Below are 20,409 nucleotides of genomic sequence, written 5' to 3'. Positions count from 1 at the left end.
GCCTTGCTGAGAATCTGCATTTAGTGCTGCTGTTTCAGTATTCCGTGCAGAATTGGAATCCCAATAAAGCTCTTAAAAATGGACAGTTTTTAAAACCAAGTTTCCAATACTACATAATGTACCTTATGCACAATGAAGAAAAAGGAAACAAAGGAGAATCTATTTGAATGTTCTAACAAGATGGAAATCTTCCTGTATAAAAGCTGTGATTTGCAGGGTGGTATGCTGTTGGTATACTTAAATTGTAATGGATTACATCTATGTGGTCAGTCAAGAAATGCATTATACAAACATTCAACTTAAAAAAAAATTAATAACATGATCTGCAATGTTAATTCAGCTGTAATATTACAAGAAGTATTAGAACAGTTAAATAAGACAAACAATACAAAGAAGTAGAGAGGAAAAGATATTATGTCATCTTATCAAAATATTTCTGTGACATTAAAAAAGCCCTAGATGTTTCAAGATGAAATGTACTGGATAGAGAAGTGCCTTCTACCCATGTTACCATTTTGCCTTTTAGTTGAGTTGGTTATGAACATTTTTATTTTCTGCACATTTATGCAAGCAATGCCCTTTTTGTTTTCTTGTTTTCTTTCAATTGCTTAAACTTGAACAATGACCAAACAAATATCAGTGGTAGGGTGTTTGTCAATAAAATCTTTGAAGAATGAGGAAAAACTAATCTTAAATTTAGTTTGGTGTAATATTCATGTTTCCTTAAAATGAAAAATAGTAGCTTCATAGTTCTAATAGCAGAATCCCCCCTTTAATACTTCTATTCAAATAAGACTGCATGTCCTGCAATACTGATAGAATATTAGTAAATGCAAAGAAAATAAAGAACATATAAATACGAAGTATTTTGAAGAGAATTTTTGTCATATGTATGAAAGGAAGCATATTTTCAGTCTTTAACAATATTAGTTAGACCTCAGACAGAGTTACAAATTACTGCTGACTTTCAGTAGCTACTTGTTCAGAAATAATGCAATCAGCCTCATACTTTTTCTTCAGACCTTTCAGGTATATTCGCAAGCTGCCTTGATCCAATTGGGAGTTGCGTGCAGTCTGTACCAATCTACTTCCTAAATGATATATAGCCCGCTCTTTTAATGTTTCTGGAGTACTTCTTTGTTGCTGCTGTGATAATGATATACATATATTACCATCTGAACTTTCTGTGACTTTCATTAGGCAAAATTACTCAATTATTCTCTCAATTGAATGAAGTATGGCTTCTGTAAAAACTAAGATAATATCAGAAATCATGAGTTCCAACACCAGTTTTACAGAAATGCAATACAGGAGTATATACTGGGGGTAATATCAGGGACTGTGAGAGCTGCTGAATTGTTCCTGCACCTCTGATTCTCCAGAAGGATGTACAGAGCTATGGCTCCTCTTTCCATTCTAGTCAAATTTGTTAATCAGAGTGACTGGTGCCATTTTCCATCCCAAATCTACCTTGATCCCTCCTGACTGGTATGGGCCAAGGAAATCCATTTCAAACAAGAATTTTTGGAGCTGCCTATTGCTGCTTCTTGATGAACTTTCTCAAAAACAGAAAGGTGGAATTAGGTTTGTAGTTATTAAGATCAAGTAAGATCTAAGGCTGAAAAAAATTAACGATCAATGACAAATCACAGCCTCATTTAACACATTAGAAAATACTCCCTCTATGATCTGTTCAATACTGTTGTCAAGAAAGTCAAAAAAGGCTAAAGTTTCACTGGTCACAATGGCTGAGATTCAAGGGAACAAATGGCAACTACAATACAAATCTCCAAGAATCTTATCCTCTTCCTTCAGCAACAGCAGTATAAAATTAATTTTATTTTAAATACATGGTTTATGGGGTAAATGCCATGTAATGCCAATTGTGACCTTGAGATATATCACTGTTGTTATTTTTGGAAGTTTGATGTCTGTATAAATACACATATTGTTTTTCCATGGTGGGGGATCATAGCCTTCTCTTTGGCAGCATCCATATGTAGAAGATCTTGCCAACAGAAATGTGCTTGGCTACATATTTCCTGGAGTTACAGCAGTCAACTTTTAGGAAAGCATTCTGTATTGCATGAATCTGAATATAGCCATTTAAAATTATTTACTGTTAATTCAGCGGTGGTCTGCCCTCTCCTGAAAAAATCGACACTAGATCCGGCCAAACTGGCACATTACCGGCCGGTCTTGAATTTACCCTTTCTGGGTAAAATTATTGAGAGGGCAGTGGCGTTGAAATTACAGAGCTTTCTGGAGGACGCTTCCGTTCTTGATCCCCATCAGTCCGGTTTTCGCCCAGGCCATGGGACAGAGACAGTGCTGGTTGCCCTGGTGGATGACCTCCAGCGGCACCTGGATCGAGGCGGTTCAGTGGTACTGATGCTGTTAGACCTATCGGCAGTGTTCGATACGGTCAACCATCGGTTGCTGATTTGCCGTCTCGCTGACGTGGGGATTCAGGGGTTGGCCCTACAATGGCTTTCCTCTTTCCTTAATGGTCGGAGACAAAGGGTGGCGATTGGGGGTGAACTGTCCTGGAGACACACGCTTGATTGCGGGGTGCCTTAGGGGTGGTGCTTTCCCCGATGTTATTCAACATCTACATGCGCCCCCTTGCCCAGATTGCCCGGAGGTATGGGTTGGGTTGTCACCAGTATGCTGATGACACCCAGCTCTATCTATTGATGGATGGAAGGCCTGACTGTGTCCCAGAAAATCTGGACCTGGCGCTGCAAGCCGTGGCTGGATGGCTCAGGCTGAGTAGATTGAAACTAAATCCAGCAAAGACAGAGGTCCTTTGCTTGGGTCGGCATGGTCCGAGAAGGGAAATTCCCCTACCGGCCTTTGACGGTGCACCACTGACAATGGTGCGCAGGGTCAGGAGCTTGGGGGTACTACTGGAGCCTGCCCTGACAATGGAGGCCCAGATAGCAGCCACTGCTAAGTCCGCATTTTTTCATCTTAGGTGGGCAAGGCAGTTGACCCTTTCCTGGAGCACGGCAACCTGGCAACAGTGATCCATGCAACGGTCACCTCGAGGTTGGAATACTGTAATGCCCTCTACATGGGGCTGCCCCTGTGCCGAACCTGGAAGTTGCAGCTAGTGCAGAATGCCGCTGCCCGGCTGTTATTAGGGCTCCCTAGGTGGGAGCACATTCAGCCAGGACTCTGGGGACTGCACTGGCTGCCAATAATATACCAGGTTCGTTACAAGGTGCTGGCTATTACCTTTAAAGCCCTATATGGCCTAGGATCTACCTACCTTAGGGACCGTCTCTCCCCACGTTCCCAAAATCTGCTAGTAATCTCCGGGCCGAAGGAGGCCCGTCTGAAGTCAACTAGGGATAGGGCCTTTTCAGTCACAGCCCCCTGCTGGTGGAACCAGCTACCGGAGGAGGTGAGGGCCTTGTGGAACCTTGGGCAGTTCCACAAGGCCTGTAAGATGGTCCTCTTCCGGTTGGCATATAACTGACTGGTATTTAAAAACTACGGAGGAAGGCTGTGAGAATAGCACCGAACTGTTAGACTGTTTCTTCTTGTTTTACTGTTTTATCTATTGTAAATTACTGAATATGTATTTTAATATTTATTAATCTTAATTGTTCTGGATTTATGTTGTAAGCCGCCCTGAGCCCGCCTTGGTGGGGAGGGCGGGATATAAATAGAATAAATAATAAATAAATATGTGCTACTTTTTTTTCTTTGCTGTCAAGTCACAGCTGACTTATGGTGACCCTGTAAGATTTTCAAGGCAAGAGACATTCAGGGGTGGTTTGCCTGCCTCTGCATGGCAATTCTGGTATTCCTGGGTAGTCTCCCATCCAAATATTAACTAGGGTCAACCCTGCTTAGCTTCCAAGACTGGTAGAGAATATGGTATATAAATTTCAAAATGAGTATATTTTTATAACATTAATTCTATGTAAAAGTATTTGGAATAAAGGTTTGAGACAAACACTGCAATCCTAAGGAGAATTAAAACCTTCTAAATCAGGGCTGTCAAATTCCTGGCCTGTGGGCCACACCCAGCCTGCTCAGTGCTTCAATCAGGCCCATGATAATTCTTCCCCCTCCTCCCCTTCCTGTCCTCATCTTTTGAAGCTCCAAGCTCCTTCTGCCTCCAAGTTCCCAGTTCCTTCTGCCTTGTCTTTGCCTGCTTCAGCTGGAAGCTCTTCTGGGCTTACAAAGCTGCAAAGAAAATGTGGAATGGATTTTCCATTAAGATCTCTGCATCCAGATAGACTGGTCTATCTGGGCCCAGAGACCTTAATGGAAAATCCAGATGTGTTTTCCTTGCAACTTTGTCTGTGCTGCAATGCATTTCAATGCAGTGGAGATCAAGCAGTTTCATGTTTGCAGCATTTATGGCCAGTTGAAGCTCCTTGTAATAAAGGGTTGATGCTTTGAGCCAGCTTGCCTCTGCTGAATGGACCTGAGAACTGGTGTCTAGTGAGTACTCTAACCTGGGAACCCGCAGCTAAAGAGGGATATTGCACTGGAGAGCCATTGCCAGTCTGAGTAGTCCCAGAGAGAGGGAGAAGCTTGCAAAGCCCAGTCAGTTCATGTTTTCCTAGACTCAGAACATTTTGTATTTTGTTTCTGCTGTGAGCCTTGTGCTTTTTCTTGATGTTTCACTTAAAAATTGCATTGCCAAACCCCACTATTCTCTCACCTTTCCATTTTAAATACCACAAGAATTTTAAGCATGTTTGAATTTAAAAAATAATATATTTAACTGTGTTTATTTGTGTCCTTTATGAAGTTTATATCTCCACTACCTGGCATTAGATTTTATCACACACATGGTTCATCCCCACAAAGCCCCATTTGTGTCAATCCAGCCCTCATAACAAGTGATTTTGACATCCTTGTTCTAAGTCAATTGAAATCAGTAGACTTTAACACTAAGTCCACTGATTTAAATTGATTTAGAAGGTTTTAACTCATGAAAAGGCAACTCATGCCCTTGGCAAAACACACTTGTACTCACACAGCCAGCAATGAAGGTCTGTTTGTAAGAATAATAGTATACTGGACAAAAATAACCCGATGGATGTAAACCTACTTCAATAAACTAAGTCTCCCCCCCATTATTTCTGCCTTCCATGTTTGCTGAATTCCCACTCATGCTTCACTATGGAAGCTAAGCAGGGTCAGCCATGGCTAGTAGTTGGAAGGGCGACCTCCATGGAATAGCAGACCAATGACACAGAGGCAGGCAATGGCAAAACCACCTCTGAAATGCTTGTTGCCTTAAAAACTCCAACAAGTCCAGATCGTCACCTAGTGGTGCATAATGCTAGAAAAGCTAGAACTTCTGGCTGCCAGACAATCTTAGGATCCACCCACAATGCCATATGATAATAATATTATTATATAAGATCATAAATTCGCCATACTTAGAAGTGTATAACTTTTTTTTAGGTTGTACTGCAAGAACTACAACATAAAATGCTTGAGTTGCATGCTACATACCAAAATTTGTCTAACAATAAGTGTTACAATCTCTCTTGCATCCAATATTATTGATGGAGGAAGAGAGGAGACCTCGGCAGCTTTTAACCCTAAATATTAAAAAAAGCAGTTATTTAAAGTCAAAGATAGGCAATGTTCATTCAAATCAAAATGTCTATCTGTCTCATGACTAACATAATAGTCTGATCTCAATGAGCTGAGGACTAATTTAGTCACCCTTTTACTTAAATAATGCTAAACATACAAGCCTGGGTGTCATGGCTAATATCAGATACAAATGATCATGTCACCCTCTTAGTGGCAAAATTCATAGGTGGAGTAATCAAATGTAAGAGAAATAATACTGAGTAAGGTCTTTAAAACAATTCTGCTTAAGGTGATAGCTGTATGAGCATAGATAGATAGATAGATAGATAGATAGATAGATAGATAGATAGATAGATAGATAGATAGATAGATTCTTTGATCTCCCCTATAATATATTTCTCCAGACAGACTGATAATGGGTTCATCTAATGTCCCACCGGCTGAGCTGCCTGTTGCTCAGTCACAATGGAGAGCAAGCCCCACCCTCCAGCCTCAGAACAGACAAGGATTGAGCCACTGTTTTGCAGAGGAGAGGAAGAAAGCCTTCCCTCAATTGGCTGAGGGGAGGAGGAGGAGGGAAAGAGCCAGAGAAAGCCTTCCCTTGATTGGCTGAGGGCTCCTCCCTCTCCTCCTCTTGTAGGGAAACAGCCAGATATGGGAGGGAAGTGGTGTCCTGTGGCAGCAGATCAGATCCAGAGAGAGAGGGAGGGATGGAGGGAGGGAAAGCAAGACACAGAGAAAGACTGAAGTCTTGTGCTTAAGACCAACAACGTTATCAGAGAGAGTGTTGGTCTGAAAGGTATCACTAAAGCCGCCCTGAGCCTGCTTCGGCGGGGAGGGCGGGATATAAATAAAATTTATTATTATTATTATTAAAGGCCTCTGAGGGAGAACTCATTCGGGCTAATCCTGAATAGGGCTGCCAGTTCCAGATTGATGGGAAATTCCTCGAGATTCTGTGGTGGAATTTGAGGAGGACATAGGAATTAGGACTTCAGAGCAAGGTCTGCCAGACCCAAGTTCTTGCTGTGGAAGCTGACTGGGTGATTTTTTTTTTGGTAAAACAATTTTTATTAGTAACATATGGTAATAAATCTATATCTATATCTTACATCTTTAAAAATTTCTCTTATCTACCCCATATATTACTTTCCACCCACCCCTCCCCCCGTTACTTGACCCCCGCCAGTGTTATTTACTTAAAAAAAACAAATATTAAAGGTACCCTTAACTATTAAAGCAAAAATTTATATTCTTCTTTTAAAAACTTAATTATTATCAAAAATTGTCCAATGTCCTTTTATTTTCCACTCTTTTTCTATATATCCTCTAAACTTTTTCTACTCCGTCTTAAAAACTTTTAAGTCATAGTCTCTTAATATTCTCGTTAATTTGTCCATTTCACTCCATGTCATAACTTTTATAATCCAATCCCATTTCTCTGGTATTTTTTCTTGCTTCCACAACTGCGCATACAATGTCCTAGCAGCTGAAAGCAAGTACCAGATTAAAGTTCTACCTTCTTTTGGAAATTTTTCCATTTGTAATCCCAATAAGAAAGTCTCTGCAACTTTCATTACTTCATATCCCAATATCCTAGAAATTTCTTGTTGAATCATTTGCCAATACTGTTTTGCTCTTTCACAAGTCCACCACATATGGTAGAAAGAACCTTCATACTTTTTATATTTCCAACATCTGTCTGGCATCTTGTTATTCATCTTTGCTAATTTTTTAGGAGTCATATACCATCTATACATCATTTTAAAACAGTTTTCTTTAATACTTTGATATGTTGAAAGTTTCATAGAGTTCTTCCACAAATATTCCCAAGTTTCCATCAGTATTTCTTTATTTACATTAATTGCCCATTTGATCTTTTGAGATTTCACTACTTCATCTTCTGTAGACCATTGTAGAAGTAATTTACATACTTTTGAAATTAATTTATCATTGTCTCCAAGCAGAACTTTTCCCATTTCTGTTTGCTCTTTCCTTATTCCTTCAGTTTTAATATCATTCTCCACCAAGCTCTTTATTTGTTGCATTTGAAACCAATCATATTTATGATTCAACTCTTCAGCAGTTTTCAGTTCTATTTTGCCACTTTGTATTTTTAATAATTGATTATATGACAACCACTTTTCTTCACCTATCTCAGCCGTTATTTTTATTACTTCAGCTGGCACTATCCATAATGGTCTTCTCTCATCTCCATATTTCTTGTATTTCATCCATGTATTTAGTAAATTACTTCTTATATAATGGTGAGAGAAAAGACCGTCCATCTTCTTTTTTCCATAATACAAATATGTGTGCCAGCCAAATTTATTTCCGTGACCTTCCAGTGCCCTGACTGGGTGATTTTGAACCAGTCACAGACTGTCAGCCTAACCTACCTCACAGGTTTGTTGTGTAGATCAAAGGGGGGGAAGGCTAGCTGCCTAACCATTTTTTAAAAAAATCAAATAAATGATTTTAACCCTGAAAGCCTGAAGCAGTCTGGCCTATTAGGATACATCTGCTCCTATATGAACCCCTAAGATCTTCACACAGGCACTATGTGTCTGTCTGCCATTGGAGACAAGGCAGGAGGGCTTTTCAGTTACAACACCTCTCTTGTAGAACTGTTGCCTCTAAACTCTTAGCCTAGCACCAGACTTTGTAACTTTCTGACACCATGTATTTTAGCTATGCTGTATGGTATTTTTATGGATTTTAGCTGATCCCTCACTAGCAGATGCTCTGCTCCTGGGCTTCTGCCTTCCCCAGCTCAAATGATCAAGTCCCCACAAGTTAGTGCACAGGTGCATTTTGATCCAGGGCTTTGCAGCTTCCGGATCTCAAAAAAACAAATCAGGAAGCCACAAGGAAAATTGGAGGGAGCTGTGGATCAAAATGTGCCCACGCAGCAACTGGTAGGGAATTGATTGCTTGAGCCGGGGAAACCAGAAGCCTGGGGGCGGTTCAACTGCTAATGAGGAATTGGTATTGATATTTATACTGTATTGCTAATGCTGGTGGATTTTAAACATCTGTGTTTTTTTTGAATTTTTTAAATGTTGGATTCTGTTACCTTTATTTGTTTTTAGTGATTTTCGCTAATTTTATTAATTGTTATTAATGCTTACTGCTGTTAGTTCCTACTGTTTTATTGCATTTGCATCTCTAGCGACTTGTTCAGGGTGTAGTATATAATTGTTCTTATAATTTAAACAAAAAAATAAAAGATCAGAAGTGGGCCAGGAGCTCATATGATTCCTTTCATTAGTATAAATTCTATGCTCCCGTCAACTTTAACCAAGGTTTAACAATTAATATTATGATGTGATATTTAATTTAGATAATTTAAGGAAGTTTATTTTTATCAATTGTTCTGATTGGTAGCTGCTGTTGATATTTTGTTATTCAGATAGATCAGCAGACACTGTAATTATCACCCCAAACTGATTTGGGAAAAGAATTGTTTAGTGGAAGACATAAGAAGGTGAACATTTGCATCTTCCTTCATACCAGTATTTCAAATATTTCTCAAAAAAGAAATTAAGAGAGACCAGACAGTAAAAAATGAAGTATCTCACAAACCAGAAAGCAGCTTCCAGTAATAACGTAGTTTCGGCTGAGCAAAGACCAACTCTGTGCACAGTCCCATCTGCTGGATAGCTCCTCTGCACACAGACCACTTATAGAATCATAGAGTTGGAAGGGACCTCCAGATTTATCTAGTCCAACCCTGCACAATGCACAATGCAGGAAACTCACAAATACCTCCCCCCACACCCACAGTGACGCTTGTTCCACACCCAGAAGATGGCAAAAATAAAAAATAAAAACCCCTTCCAGGATCCTGAGTCAAACTGGCCTGGAGAAAAATTGCTGCCTGACTTCAAAGCGGAGAACTGCATTTCCCTGGCCATGTAAGAAAAGGCCATGAGAACTAAGTACTGATGCAGCCGTTCCTGTCCTCCTTCTCATGATCTAAGTTCACAGAATCAGCATTGCTATCAGATTGCCATCTAACCTCTGTTTAAAATGTAATTTGTGAATGGAAGCCCATTTCCATATACAAATCATATATGTGTGGATTAGACTGCTATGTGCTCTTATAATATATGAAAATTTCAGTAAATCCTAACAATCAATATTTTATATTACCATAATTCTTTTCCTCTGTGTGTCCTTTAGAAAGAATATAAGTATAAGCAATTTTCTCCGTATCTCCAAAACTCCTTCTCACATGCTGCACTTCAAAGTAGTTGTTTTCCACATTAGGATACAAGATATCAATGTGGCACAATTCCAAGAAATGAGTAGCAAAGAGTGTAAATGCCTAAATCATGAAACAAAAAAATTACATCAACTAGAAATTATTGGAACAAATGGATAATAATCTTTTACAGCCAAGTCAGAAAGTAAAAATTTCAGGCATCTATTGATTAAAAACTTTAATAATACCTTTAATTTTAGAAGATATTCACAGACTGCGTAACATATGCCAATGCCTTCTTCAGTACTGGTACCTCTGCCAAGTTCATCAATTATGATAAGTGATCTGTCATTAGCATTTTGTATAATATATGATACCTAGAGAAAAGGACATCAGATTTCATCACTAGCATTAAATGTGAGGATAAAATCTGTTAAGAAGAGTTTTCATTTTTTGCCTGAAACTGAGTCTATAAATCTGTTTCAATAGCATTTAACTAGTTGCTATTTAAAAATAGAACATCTGTTAATGCAAGCAGCCCAGTCAAGGACAAGAACAGCAGATTCAGTGCACACAGAGTTCTTACATGCACCAGACCATCACTATTAAAAACTCAAAATGGCCACATATACACCAGAAATACCAGCTCACTTCCATGTCAGATGGACCAGAAGCCTGACAGCAGCTATACCCACTCCTGAAGCAATAATGTATCGGTATACAGCCATCATCAGCCCAATTCAAGTAATACAAGAAGCAATATGTTAAAATGTTAAGTTACCAGGCTCATGATTATTATGGTTTGTTCATTCTTTTATTGGCTATTTGTAGGTCCAAAGCAGTGGCAATATTCAGGCTCCTGGAAATTGTTATTCTGAATCAGCACATTTCAGATAAGACTTGAAGCACTGTTGACTAATAATAATGGTGCTTTTTGTTCCAGAGCTACAGATGGAGATACAGATCTCCCCTGTAGCACATAGCATCTTGGCCCACAATACTCCATTGCTCTGATCACATCCAGATTCATCTATTGGAATGCACTGTTAAATGGTGCTGCCTGTGAAGGCTATTCAGCTGCTTTAACTGTCCCAAAATAAAGCAGTTAGGCTGGAGCAGGTGTAAATCACAGCACCACATATTGCCAGCCTTTAAAGTTTTATGCCAACTTTCTGTTTGCTTTACTGGTGGTGTTAAACTATAGAGACCATATGTACCACATTAGACCCATGTCTCTATGTCCTCACCTTCTGAAGATGTGGGTATACATCAAAGGCTGGAGAATTTGCTTAACCTGGTGAATTCTAAAAAAGGTAAAGGTAGTCCCCTGTGCAAGCACCAGTCGTTTCCGACTCTGGGGTGACGTTGCTTTCACAACGTTTTCATGGCAGACTTTTTACGGGGTGATTTGCCATTGCCTTCCCCAGTCATCTATACTTTCCCCCCAGCAAGCTGGGTGCTCATTTTACTGACCACGGAAGGATTGAAGGCTGAGTCAACCTGAGCCAGCTACCTGAAACCAGCTTCTGCTGGGATCGAACTCAGGTTGTGAGCAGAGAGTTCAGACTGCAGTACTGCAACTTTACCACTCTGCGCCATGGGGCTCTATTGGTGAATTCTACTTGTTCACTAATTGTTGAGAGAATTGGTGTGCTTTCTTTTCTGACTGCTAGGAGATGAGTTCAGTTTACTGAAGAAAACTGCCCCAGACTGGATTAGGAGGCACCTTCTATTTTCTTTCTAGAGCCATCCAAGTAGACAGCCATGTTGGTCTAAAGCAGTAGAACAAAATAGGAGTCAATAGCCCTTTTAAGACCAACTTAGTTTTATTCAGAAAAAAAGCTTTCATGTGCTCTAAGCACACTTTATCAGACGAGGAATCTGGCACAGTGAGCAGAGCCATACATAGCTGGTAGGCAATGGCTTAGAATGTAAAATGGTACAGATTCAAGATCCAATTACATGCTACTCAGATCTAAGGTTTGCTCAATTTGTTAATTTTACTATTCTGGCATTGGATCTTATATTTGTACCATTTTACATTCTAAACCACTGCCTACCAGATAATTTTACTATTCTGTCATTGGATCTTAAAGGTGCTATTGACTCCTATTTTGTTTCTAGAGCCAGTTGTTATTACCCCATCTGTTTAGTTTGATCTAAAACTCTATTTGAAAGAACAGTAAAATTTGCCTATTGGGTGGGTCCTGGACTAGTCAGATGAACAGAGATTTTGCAGACAGACCAAACAGACAGAGACAACATTCTCCATACTCTCATCTTGTTGCACTTTACTTGTTTATCCATGGAATGTTACAGAACAGTGTCAGAAGCCTTGGGAGGATACAAGCAGGTGAAACTGAGAACTTCAGGAAGAAGGGCACACCTAAGAACCTTCTGCCTTGAGGCAGTCATCCCACAAACCCAATGAGCTAATGCACCTCTATGGGAGGATGACTTGCAGCTGCACAAAACTTAAACCATCTATCAGTAAATGCCTGAGGACTTTTCTGTCCATAGCTCTGATTCCATAGAATATGAACAAAATAAATGACTGCCTAAAGTAGTACATCCTACAGAGGTAGCTCTCCTGAGATGCTAAGGCTCTGTCCTGTCATCAAAAACAGAAGAGACGCTTGGATATATCCTATTTAACTGTCTCCTGAATTATGTCCACTTTATTTATTTTATTTTATTTATTACATTTGATTTATATCCCGCCCTCTCCGCAAGCGGACTCAGGGCGGCTCACAGTATCTACACAATTAAACCAGTACAATATATAAAACCATAATTTAACATTTTCAGTTTAAAAAACATATTACAATTAAAAATTATTAAAACCATTTTAAAGTGCTGAATCCCTACATTATAGCGGCATTAGAATTCCAAACAGTGATCACCGGCGTTCTGTGTGATGTCCGGTGGCAGCCATCTTCGTCAAGCATCGAAGGCCTGCTTGAACAACTCGGTCTTACAGGCCCTGCGGAACGCAGACAGATCCCGCAGGGCCCGTATGGCTTCTGGAAGAGCATTCCAGAGCTCTGGTGCTGCCACCGAAAAAGCCCTAGATCTTGTCACGTATAGCCTGGCTTCTTTTGGTCCGGGGACCGAGAGTAGGTTTTTTGCCCCTGAACGCAGTGCTCTCTGGGGGATATGTGGAGAAAGGCGGTCCCGTAGATATGCAGGTCCCTGACCATAAAGGGCTTTAAAGGTCAATACCAACACCTTGAAGCGAACTCAGAACACAACAGGTAGCCAGTGCAGCTCTTTCAGCACTGGCTGCACTGCACCAGAGCACTTTGGTTGCTCTGGATCTTAAAGAGGACTCTGTGCAGGATGGAGAAAAGGAAAAGGAGTATATAGAAAACATATAAATGCCGTGGGTTGGTCAGAGTATGGCACTCTTGAGCACCAGTCTCTGATTCTGGAGAAAAGATGCTTCATCTTGGTAATTACAAGACAGGTGAATATGACAGGGGCAGTGTTTCCAAATCAATCAACCACTACTTAGGACACCACTTTATGTAGATTCCACTCTCCAAGATCCAGAATCCTCCTGTTTAATGTAATATCTTTTAATACTGTCGACACCCCTCATGTCTAAGGCCTTAATGTAAGCTGTGACCTTTTCTGAGCATCCCCAAAAACTCATGATGGAGGCACAGGAGTGAACAGAATCAGCCACACAAAAGCCTCATATGAAGATACCTAGGCTCTACCTTCTTTCCTGCACAATGACTGCTTGGTATCACTTCGTCCCCCAAAGGCAGTAAAAGAAAGCTGTCCTAAACAGGGGAATGAAAGATAAAATGGAGGCAGTGAAGCCCAGGATTTGCTGCAAGGCAAAGCTGCATTATCAGAAGGATATACTTATCCTTGTAGAAACTGGAGATTGGTGAAATGCAACTGCAAGACTGGTTTGGTGTTCTTATGAACCAAGCCTGGCACTGATGAAGTGATCAGCTACTTTCCCACCCCCCTATTCTCTCTTTTTTCCTTGTTCTTTTTGAAAAGAAGCTCTCACGGAGGGAAGTCCTGCTAGCTAGCTATAGCAGAGGAGGGAACAGGAGGAATCTATACTGCTCACTTGAGAAGCAGACTGCCTCTAGAGAGAAAATGAGAGGTGTCACCTAGTCCAACCCTGGCTGGTTCTTTATTTGATAAAATGAAACTGCCTCCTAGTAGATGAAGAGACTAGCATCACCATGATCCATACTTCTGGAAGGCAAGAAGCCTATGCTCTGTAATTTCCTCCCCGAATTTTCTAGCACAAAATTTATAATCTTTCAGATGTCAAGCAAAGATATTTTTATTCTTTGTGGTCTTTTTACCCCCTTGGGATAATTATGATCTTATCCTTTAAATCAGAGATGTTTTGCTCGTTTTACCGTGTTGATTTAATGTTGTATGCTTATGTGAGGGGGGTGTGTGTGTATGAATATATGTGTGTGGTGCGTGTATGTTGGAAACTGTCTCAAATATTGCTAAGACTTGATTGTAACTTCAAGACAAGAATCAGCCTTAAATATAGTAATAATACAGTGTAATTGCAAAACAAAATTCTTTCAAACAATATTGACAGATTGTGTTGATTATTTTACATAGTTCAATAATGTCCTTGTAAATATGGTTAAGAAAGAAAAGGTTAAAAGGTAAAGGTAGTCCCCTGCACAAGCACCACGTCATTACCAACCATGGGATGAGGTCACATCATGATGTTTTCTTGGCAGACTTTTTACGGAATGGTTTGCCATTGCCTTCCACAGTCATCTACACTTTACCCCCAGCAAACTTGGTACTCATTTTACTGACCTCAAAAGGATGGAAGGCTGAATCAATCTTGAGCCTGCTACCTGAACCCAGCTTCCGCAAGGATCTAACTTAGGTCATGAGCAGAGCTTAGACTGCAGTACTGCAGCTTGCCACTCTGTGCCACAGGGCTCCTATGGTTAAGAATATAACTGTTTAATTTTGTACTCTGACAAACTGGCTATTGTGTTTCATAGGTGTAAAACTCAGGGAGTTGACATGGTGCTTGATGAAAACGAAGTGTAATTGCACATGCCCAGGTTCAGTGAACTCTAGCCAATTAGTCTAAGACTAATGAACTCTAGCCAATTAAGTTTAGAACTGAAAAAGCCCTGGCCCTAGTTGAGGCGAGGCGGGTGTCTCCTGGGCTGGGGACCGTCATTAAGTTCGGCCTTCCAACTTCTGTTGGCCACCCCCAGCCCAAGAGACACCTGCCTCGCCTCAACTAGGGCCAGGGCTTTTTCAATCCTGGCCCCACCCTGGTGGAATCAGCTCCCTATTGAGATCCGGGCCCTATCTGGCTTATTAGCCTTCAGTAGGGCCTGTAAAATGGAGCTGTTCTGCCAGGCTTTTAGCTGAGGCTGTGGGCATCTATTCTTGATCTGGTTGGCCTCCCTGGCCAGCACTGTCACCTGTACTAGGAATTGGAATAAAAACTGCCATCCCTATGAGATATCATGATGTGAGATGGCTAGGCTGGGCAATATGTGATGGTAATCTGAGTGCTGTTGAATTGTCTGTTTAAAAATGTTTTTATTGTATTTTATTGTTTTATTACATGTTGTACTCCACCCTGAGCCCTATGGGGAATGGGCAGAATAGAAATTTACTAAAATAAATAAATAAAATAAAATAAAATAATCTTAACTATGTATGGAGAAAAATGGAAGTTAAGCACCTTGAATATTTACATGCAAGAAAAATGTAGTTAATAATTCCAGAAACTGGCATACACTCACTAAACTCAGATGAGTACCTCTTTCATCTCCTTCATAAATGTTGATGAATTTGTTTCTATATCATCATCCATACCTATTCTAGTAAATATCTGTTCAGCAATTCTAAAGGAAGCATATTCTGCTGGGACAAAAGATCCTGAAAAGCAGAAATAAGGACAACTAAATGTGTGGAGATGCTAAAAACAATGTAGCCACAACCTTAGACTAGTCAAGTCTTAAAATAGTAAGATCACATCATATTATTACACCTACTGTTTCTCCCTTTAAATAATTATAGCTTAACTAGAAAAACAATACAAATGAGGTACTGCTTACCAATTTGTGCCATAATTTGAGAAAGGATTATCTGTTTTAGATAAGTTGACTTTCCACTCATATTTGGTCCTGTAATTATGATAAAATTACTTCCCTCTGTAATGTATGTATTGTTAGGTACAGGTTTCTCAAATGATATTTTTTCTAGAACAGGATGCCATCCTTGCTTTATTGCTAAGGTGTCTGTAAATTCTGGGCGCACTAAACAAAGAAATACAGTAGAGTATTTTATTACTTAGAAATTATTAACAAAGGTCGTTTTTGCACTCACCTCCAGCCGGCGCGACCCCCCTCTTCACTGCGCAGGATCTGCGCGGATTTCGCACTAAATGCCGCGGAGCAGCCTTTTGCGCCGGAAACTCCCGGCGCAAAAGCCGCTCAAACGTAAACCGCCAAAAAGCATCCTGCGCGGTGAAGAGGGGGTCGCGCCGGCTGGAGGTGAGTGCGAAAACGACCAAAGTCTTTTTCCGTTACAATATAAAGACACTCTGCATGAGGCTGCATTTAAAAACAATTTGGATTTCAGCTGGTACAGAATCTGGCAGCCAGAATGGTAATGCGGGCTCACGGCAGGGACCATGTCCCCAGTTCTACATCAAATTTACTGGATTCACATTTGTATCTGAGTTGAACATTAGGTGTTGCAATGGCGTAATTAGCCTTGTATCAAGATAGCTGGCCCCCTTCTCCCATATTTTATTTATTTATTTATTTACATTATTTATAGTCCACCTTTCTCACGGAAATCAAGGTGGATTACACAGAGTGAGTCATTACAATTATCAAGATAGGATAATCAATAAACAATGAAATAGGATTTGTGTTGTAGAACCAATCGGAAGTCTTTAAAAAATCCCAGAACTGAGGCAAAGCATATGTGTTAACATGGCACATTAAATGATGCAAAATTACATAATATGTTCCAACTTACAGCAAACTATACACAGTAGTATCAACAAGGGTCCCCAATAATTTCTTCAAGTAACTTTGTGACGCATTTTGTACAGTGCAACCATACTGCTTGCATAGAAAAGCTCTGTTGAATAATTCAACTTTGCTTAGTTTGAGGAATACCAGGAGAGTGGGAGCTTTCCTGACCTCCTCAGGCAGGTGATTCTACAAGGTAGGAGCCATAATGAAGAAGGCACATCTATGGGCAACTTCTGGTTTTGCTCATATGAACTTGTGTACAGTTTAACATCTACTGGTATTTCCCCTGCCTGAAATGAGACGAAGTTGGGGGGCATAAGGGACAGAGGTTTTCAACTGTGGCACCCAGACTCTGAAATATCCTGCCTAAAGAGGCCTGATTAGCTCACTCATTGTTAGTCTTTCTTAAGTTGTTGAAGACAGCTAGATGACCTTTGAAAGGAGCTGAACCAGTATGATGCATTTCTGGGCTCTGTTGTTTAGTTACATTTTTCTCTTTATTCCTGCTGCTTATTGGATGTCATTGTGTTTTTTAACAGGCCATTCATTTTTATCTGTTTTGTTTCTATTGTTGTTTTTATTAGTTTTATATGGGACATGACATTTTAAAGTTTTTTTAGGCTCACATTGATGATAGCAGTTTTCATTAGCTGGACTATAACAGCTTTTCTCTGCATGAAACGTGACGATCTAGCAACAGTGATCCATGCCACGGTCACCTCGAGGTTGGACTACTGCAATGCTCTCTACATGGGGCTGCCTTTGTGCCGAACCCAAAAGCTGCAGCTAGTGCAGAATGCCGCGGCCCGGCTGCTGTTAGGGCTCCCAAGAAGGGAGTACATCCGGCCGGGGCTCCGGGACCTGCACTGGCTGCCGATAGCTTACCGAGTCCGGTACAAAGTGCTGGTTATTACCTTTAAAGCCCTATATGGCCTAGGACCTGCCTACCTGAAGGACCGTCTCTCCCCGCATGTTCCCCAGAGAGTACTGAGATCAGGAACACAAAATCTCCTAGTTATCCCCGGGCCAAAGGAAGCCCGCTTAAAATCAACGAGGGACCGGGCGTTTTCTATTATGGCCCCCTCCTGGTGGAACCAGCTGCCGGAAGAGGTGAGGGCCCTGCGGGACTTAGCCCAGTTCCGCAGGGCCTGTAAGACAACCCTCTTCCAGCTGGCCTATGACTAGCTGGTACAAGAAACTGAGTGTAGCTATACTGGATGTCCGCTGCCCCGATGTTTTAAATGTTTTAAATGCCAAATGTTTTAAATGTTTTAATGTTTTCCACATTATCTCAATTCTTCTCCCACATGACTTTTGTCCACATGGGTACCTTGTATAGCCTTTTCAGGAGTCGAAAGGGGCACTTTCTTCCTCTTTTGCCAGTGGAAGAGCTTAATTTAAACTGACATAATGTTTCTATTGTACATTCTAATGTCTTGCATTTGTAAGCTGTCCCAAGTAGCTCATAGAAGGGTGGAGTATAAGCAAAATAAATATAATATGTTCATTTAAGAAAGCATCTTGTTAAACAGAGCTTCTGTCTGAAATGTTAAAGAATTATTATTAGACCTATACATGATCTCACTCCCTGATATTCTGTGGTTGGCTCTGTCTCTTGTGGCAACAAATCTGTGGTTGACTCTGCCACTGGCAGCCATTTTGCAGTTGAGCCTACCACACTGTGAGCAATTTCCCACTGACCTTATGTCACTCTTACGTTCCTCTTCTCAGTGGGTTTCTGTTTGCTGTGCGAAAACGCCGACGTTACTTGCAGCTCCAGGGCAGATATTTGTTTTATTCTATTTATTTTATTTAATCAGATTTATATCCCGCCCTCCCCAGCCGGCTCAGGGCAGCTAACAACAGTTAAAAAACCACATAGAATACTAAAAAACAATATACAATGAAATCAATTCTACACATTTTAACCATAGTGTGAAATCAGAAGGAAGCCCCGCTGAGAAGATGAACATGAGAGTGGTGTAAGGTGAGTAGGGGTCCCAACCCTCCCGCTCTAGCGGGGGACCCCAGGTTTCCGAGCCTCTTCCCCCGCTCCCCCAAAAAACGGAAGCGGGGGGAGAAGCGGCGTCCTCCTGCTGCTGCTGCTGCTGGCGGCGTCAGGGGCTGCCGGGGAGGATGCTGGGGGTGAACAGCATCACCAGCGGGGGTTGAGGGGGCCACCTGCGCTCACGCTCCATGTGCTCCTCATCAGCTGCTGTGCTGCTGGAGGCGGCTGACCACGCGGTCGGTGTAAAGGATGGGCTTGAGGGTGCGCGAGCGCTGCGGCCAGCCGTAGCAGAAGGTCTCCACGCCCCGCCCGTTGCGCCCGTAGCGCTTGCGCACCCTCAAGCCCGTCCTTTACACCGACCGCGTGGTCAGCTGCCTCTAGCAGCACAGCCGCCGCTGCCCCCCCAAGTCCCAGCAACCCCAGGTGAGTAAGCGCCCTGCCCTGCCGCGGCACGGAAGGGAGGCCGGGGGGGTGGAGCTGCCGAGGCCCGGTGGGTTGTCCTTGCCGCCCTCCCTTCTCTGCTGCCTTCGCGGCTTCCCCGAGATGGGGCAGGCGGCTTCTGCGGCCCCACATCCTCCTCGGAGGCCCAGTTGCCCAGCGGTGTTTCCTGCAGAAACTGCCGGAAGAGCAGGGCCGCCTCTTCTCGCCTTCATTTTAGCTGCTCCTCCGAGATGGGCTCAGCCTGAGCCCATCTCGGAGGAGCAGCTACGGTGAGCGGAGAACAGGCGGCGGCAGCTGTCGTCCCCCCCCCTAGCTCCACCCCAGTGTCTCCTGGCTCCACCCCCAAAGTCTCCTGGCTCCACCCCAAAGTCCCCAGATATTTCCTAAATTGGACTTGGCAACCCTAAAGGTGAGTGCAAAATCAGTCTCAGTCAGAAGAATTTCAAAGGTGCCTGCAGGCTCATAAAGGTTGGGAAACCCTGGCATAACCTGATGATAGGGGACATTGAGCTCACAAGTTATAATAGAACTTAACTTACCATAATCAGAGAGTGTGCAAGCATGGGCAAATGACTGCAACATATCAAGCATAGACACAGTGTCAGATAGTTTGTAGAGACAATGAATATGTTCATAAATTTCACTCAGTAGTTTACACACTATCCTGCAAACATATAGCAGCACAGTTTACTTTATACAGAATGTGATGCAACATAAATTAATAAAAATTAAAGAAAATACTGGTTTCTAAGACAGCTGTCTAAAATAACACCTGTATTCCAAATTACTTTTGTTAAATATATAAACATGGTCAAATAAAGTTTTAAAAGAAGACTGTCTCATACCTAGAAAAGGTTCTGAGTTAGATTCTAAACTGCTGGTAGACAGGGCCAGTGCTGGGGTTTTTGCCGCCCCAGGCAAGGCTCTGCCCCCCACCCTCCAGTGGGGGAGGGACCCTAGTGTTGGCCCTCTGCACAAATGCCCCTCCAACCCTCCCGCAGCACAGGAAGGACGAGTGGGGACAGATGGCCCTGTTTCTCCATGCAAATACACCCCCAGGACAGATCACTTGGCCTTTCCCTTCCCCAGCGTCCTCAGAGGACACCAGGGAAGGGAAATGCCACTCTTTCTTGGCTCTGAGGGATCGGGGGAACTCCTCTTAT

General features: G+C 41.8%; 1 protein-coding gene across 2 annotated transcripts in view; it reads right to left on the bottom strand.

Annotated features, from left to right (window-relative positions):
- Positions 1-655: 655 nt before the first annotated feature.
- The window catches only part of MSH4 (mutS homolog 4), a 131,940-nt gene continuing 112,186 nt past the window's right edge, over positions 656-20,409 (bottom strand). The window contains exons 14-20 of one of the 2 annotated variants that reach the window (XM_060233337.1): positions 19,786-19,910; positions 15,868-16,068; positions 15,570-15,688; positions 10,030-10,158; positions 9,730-9,904; positions 5,488-5,576; positions 656-1,146 (exon numbers count right to left, since the gene is read on the bottom strand). In XM_060233337.1, coding sequence (XP_060089320.1) covers positions 955-1,146; positions 5,488-5,576; positions 9,730-9,904; positions 10,030-10,158; positions 15,570-15,688; positions 15,868-16,068; positions 19,786-19,910 — 1,030 coding nt within the window. In that variant the 3' untranslated portion in view covers positions 656-954. The remainder of the gene's footprint in view (positions 1,147-5,487; positions 5,577-9,729; positions 9,905-10,029; positions 10,159-15,569; positions 15,689-15,867; positions 16,069-19,785; positions 19,911-20,409) is intronic. The other variant, XM_060233338.1, reaches the window with a different exon arrangement.

Source organism: Heteronotia binoei, chromosome 2 (assembly GCF_032191835.1).
Source record: "Heteronotia binoei isolate CCM8104 ecotype False Entrance Well chromosome 2, APGP_CSIRO_Hbin_v1, whole genome shotgun sequence".
Lineage (NCBI taxonomy): Eukaryota > Metazoa > Chordata > Lepidosauria > Squamata > Gekkonidae > Heteronotia > Heteronotia binoei.
Note: the sequence above shows the minus strand (reverse complement) of the source record. Positions and strands in the feature narration are given on the sequence as shown.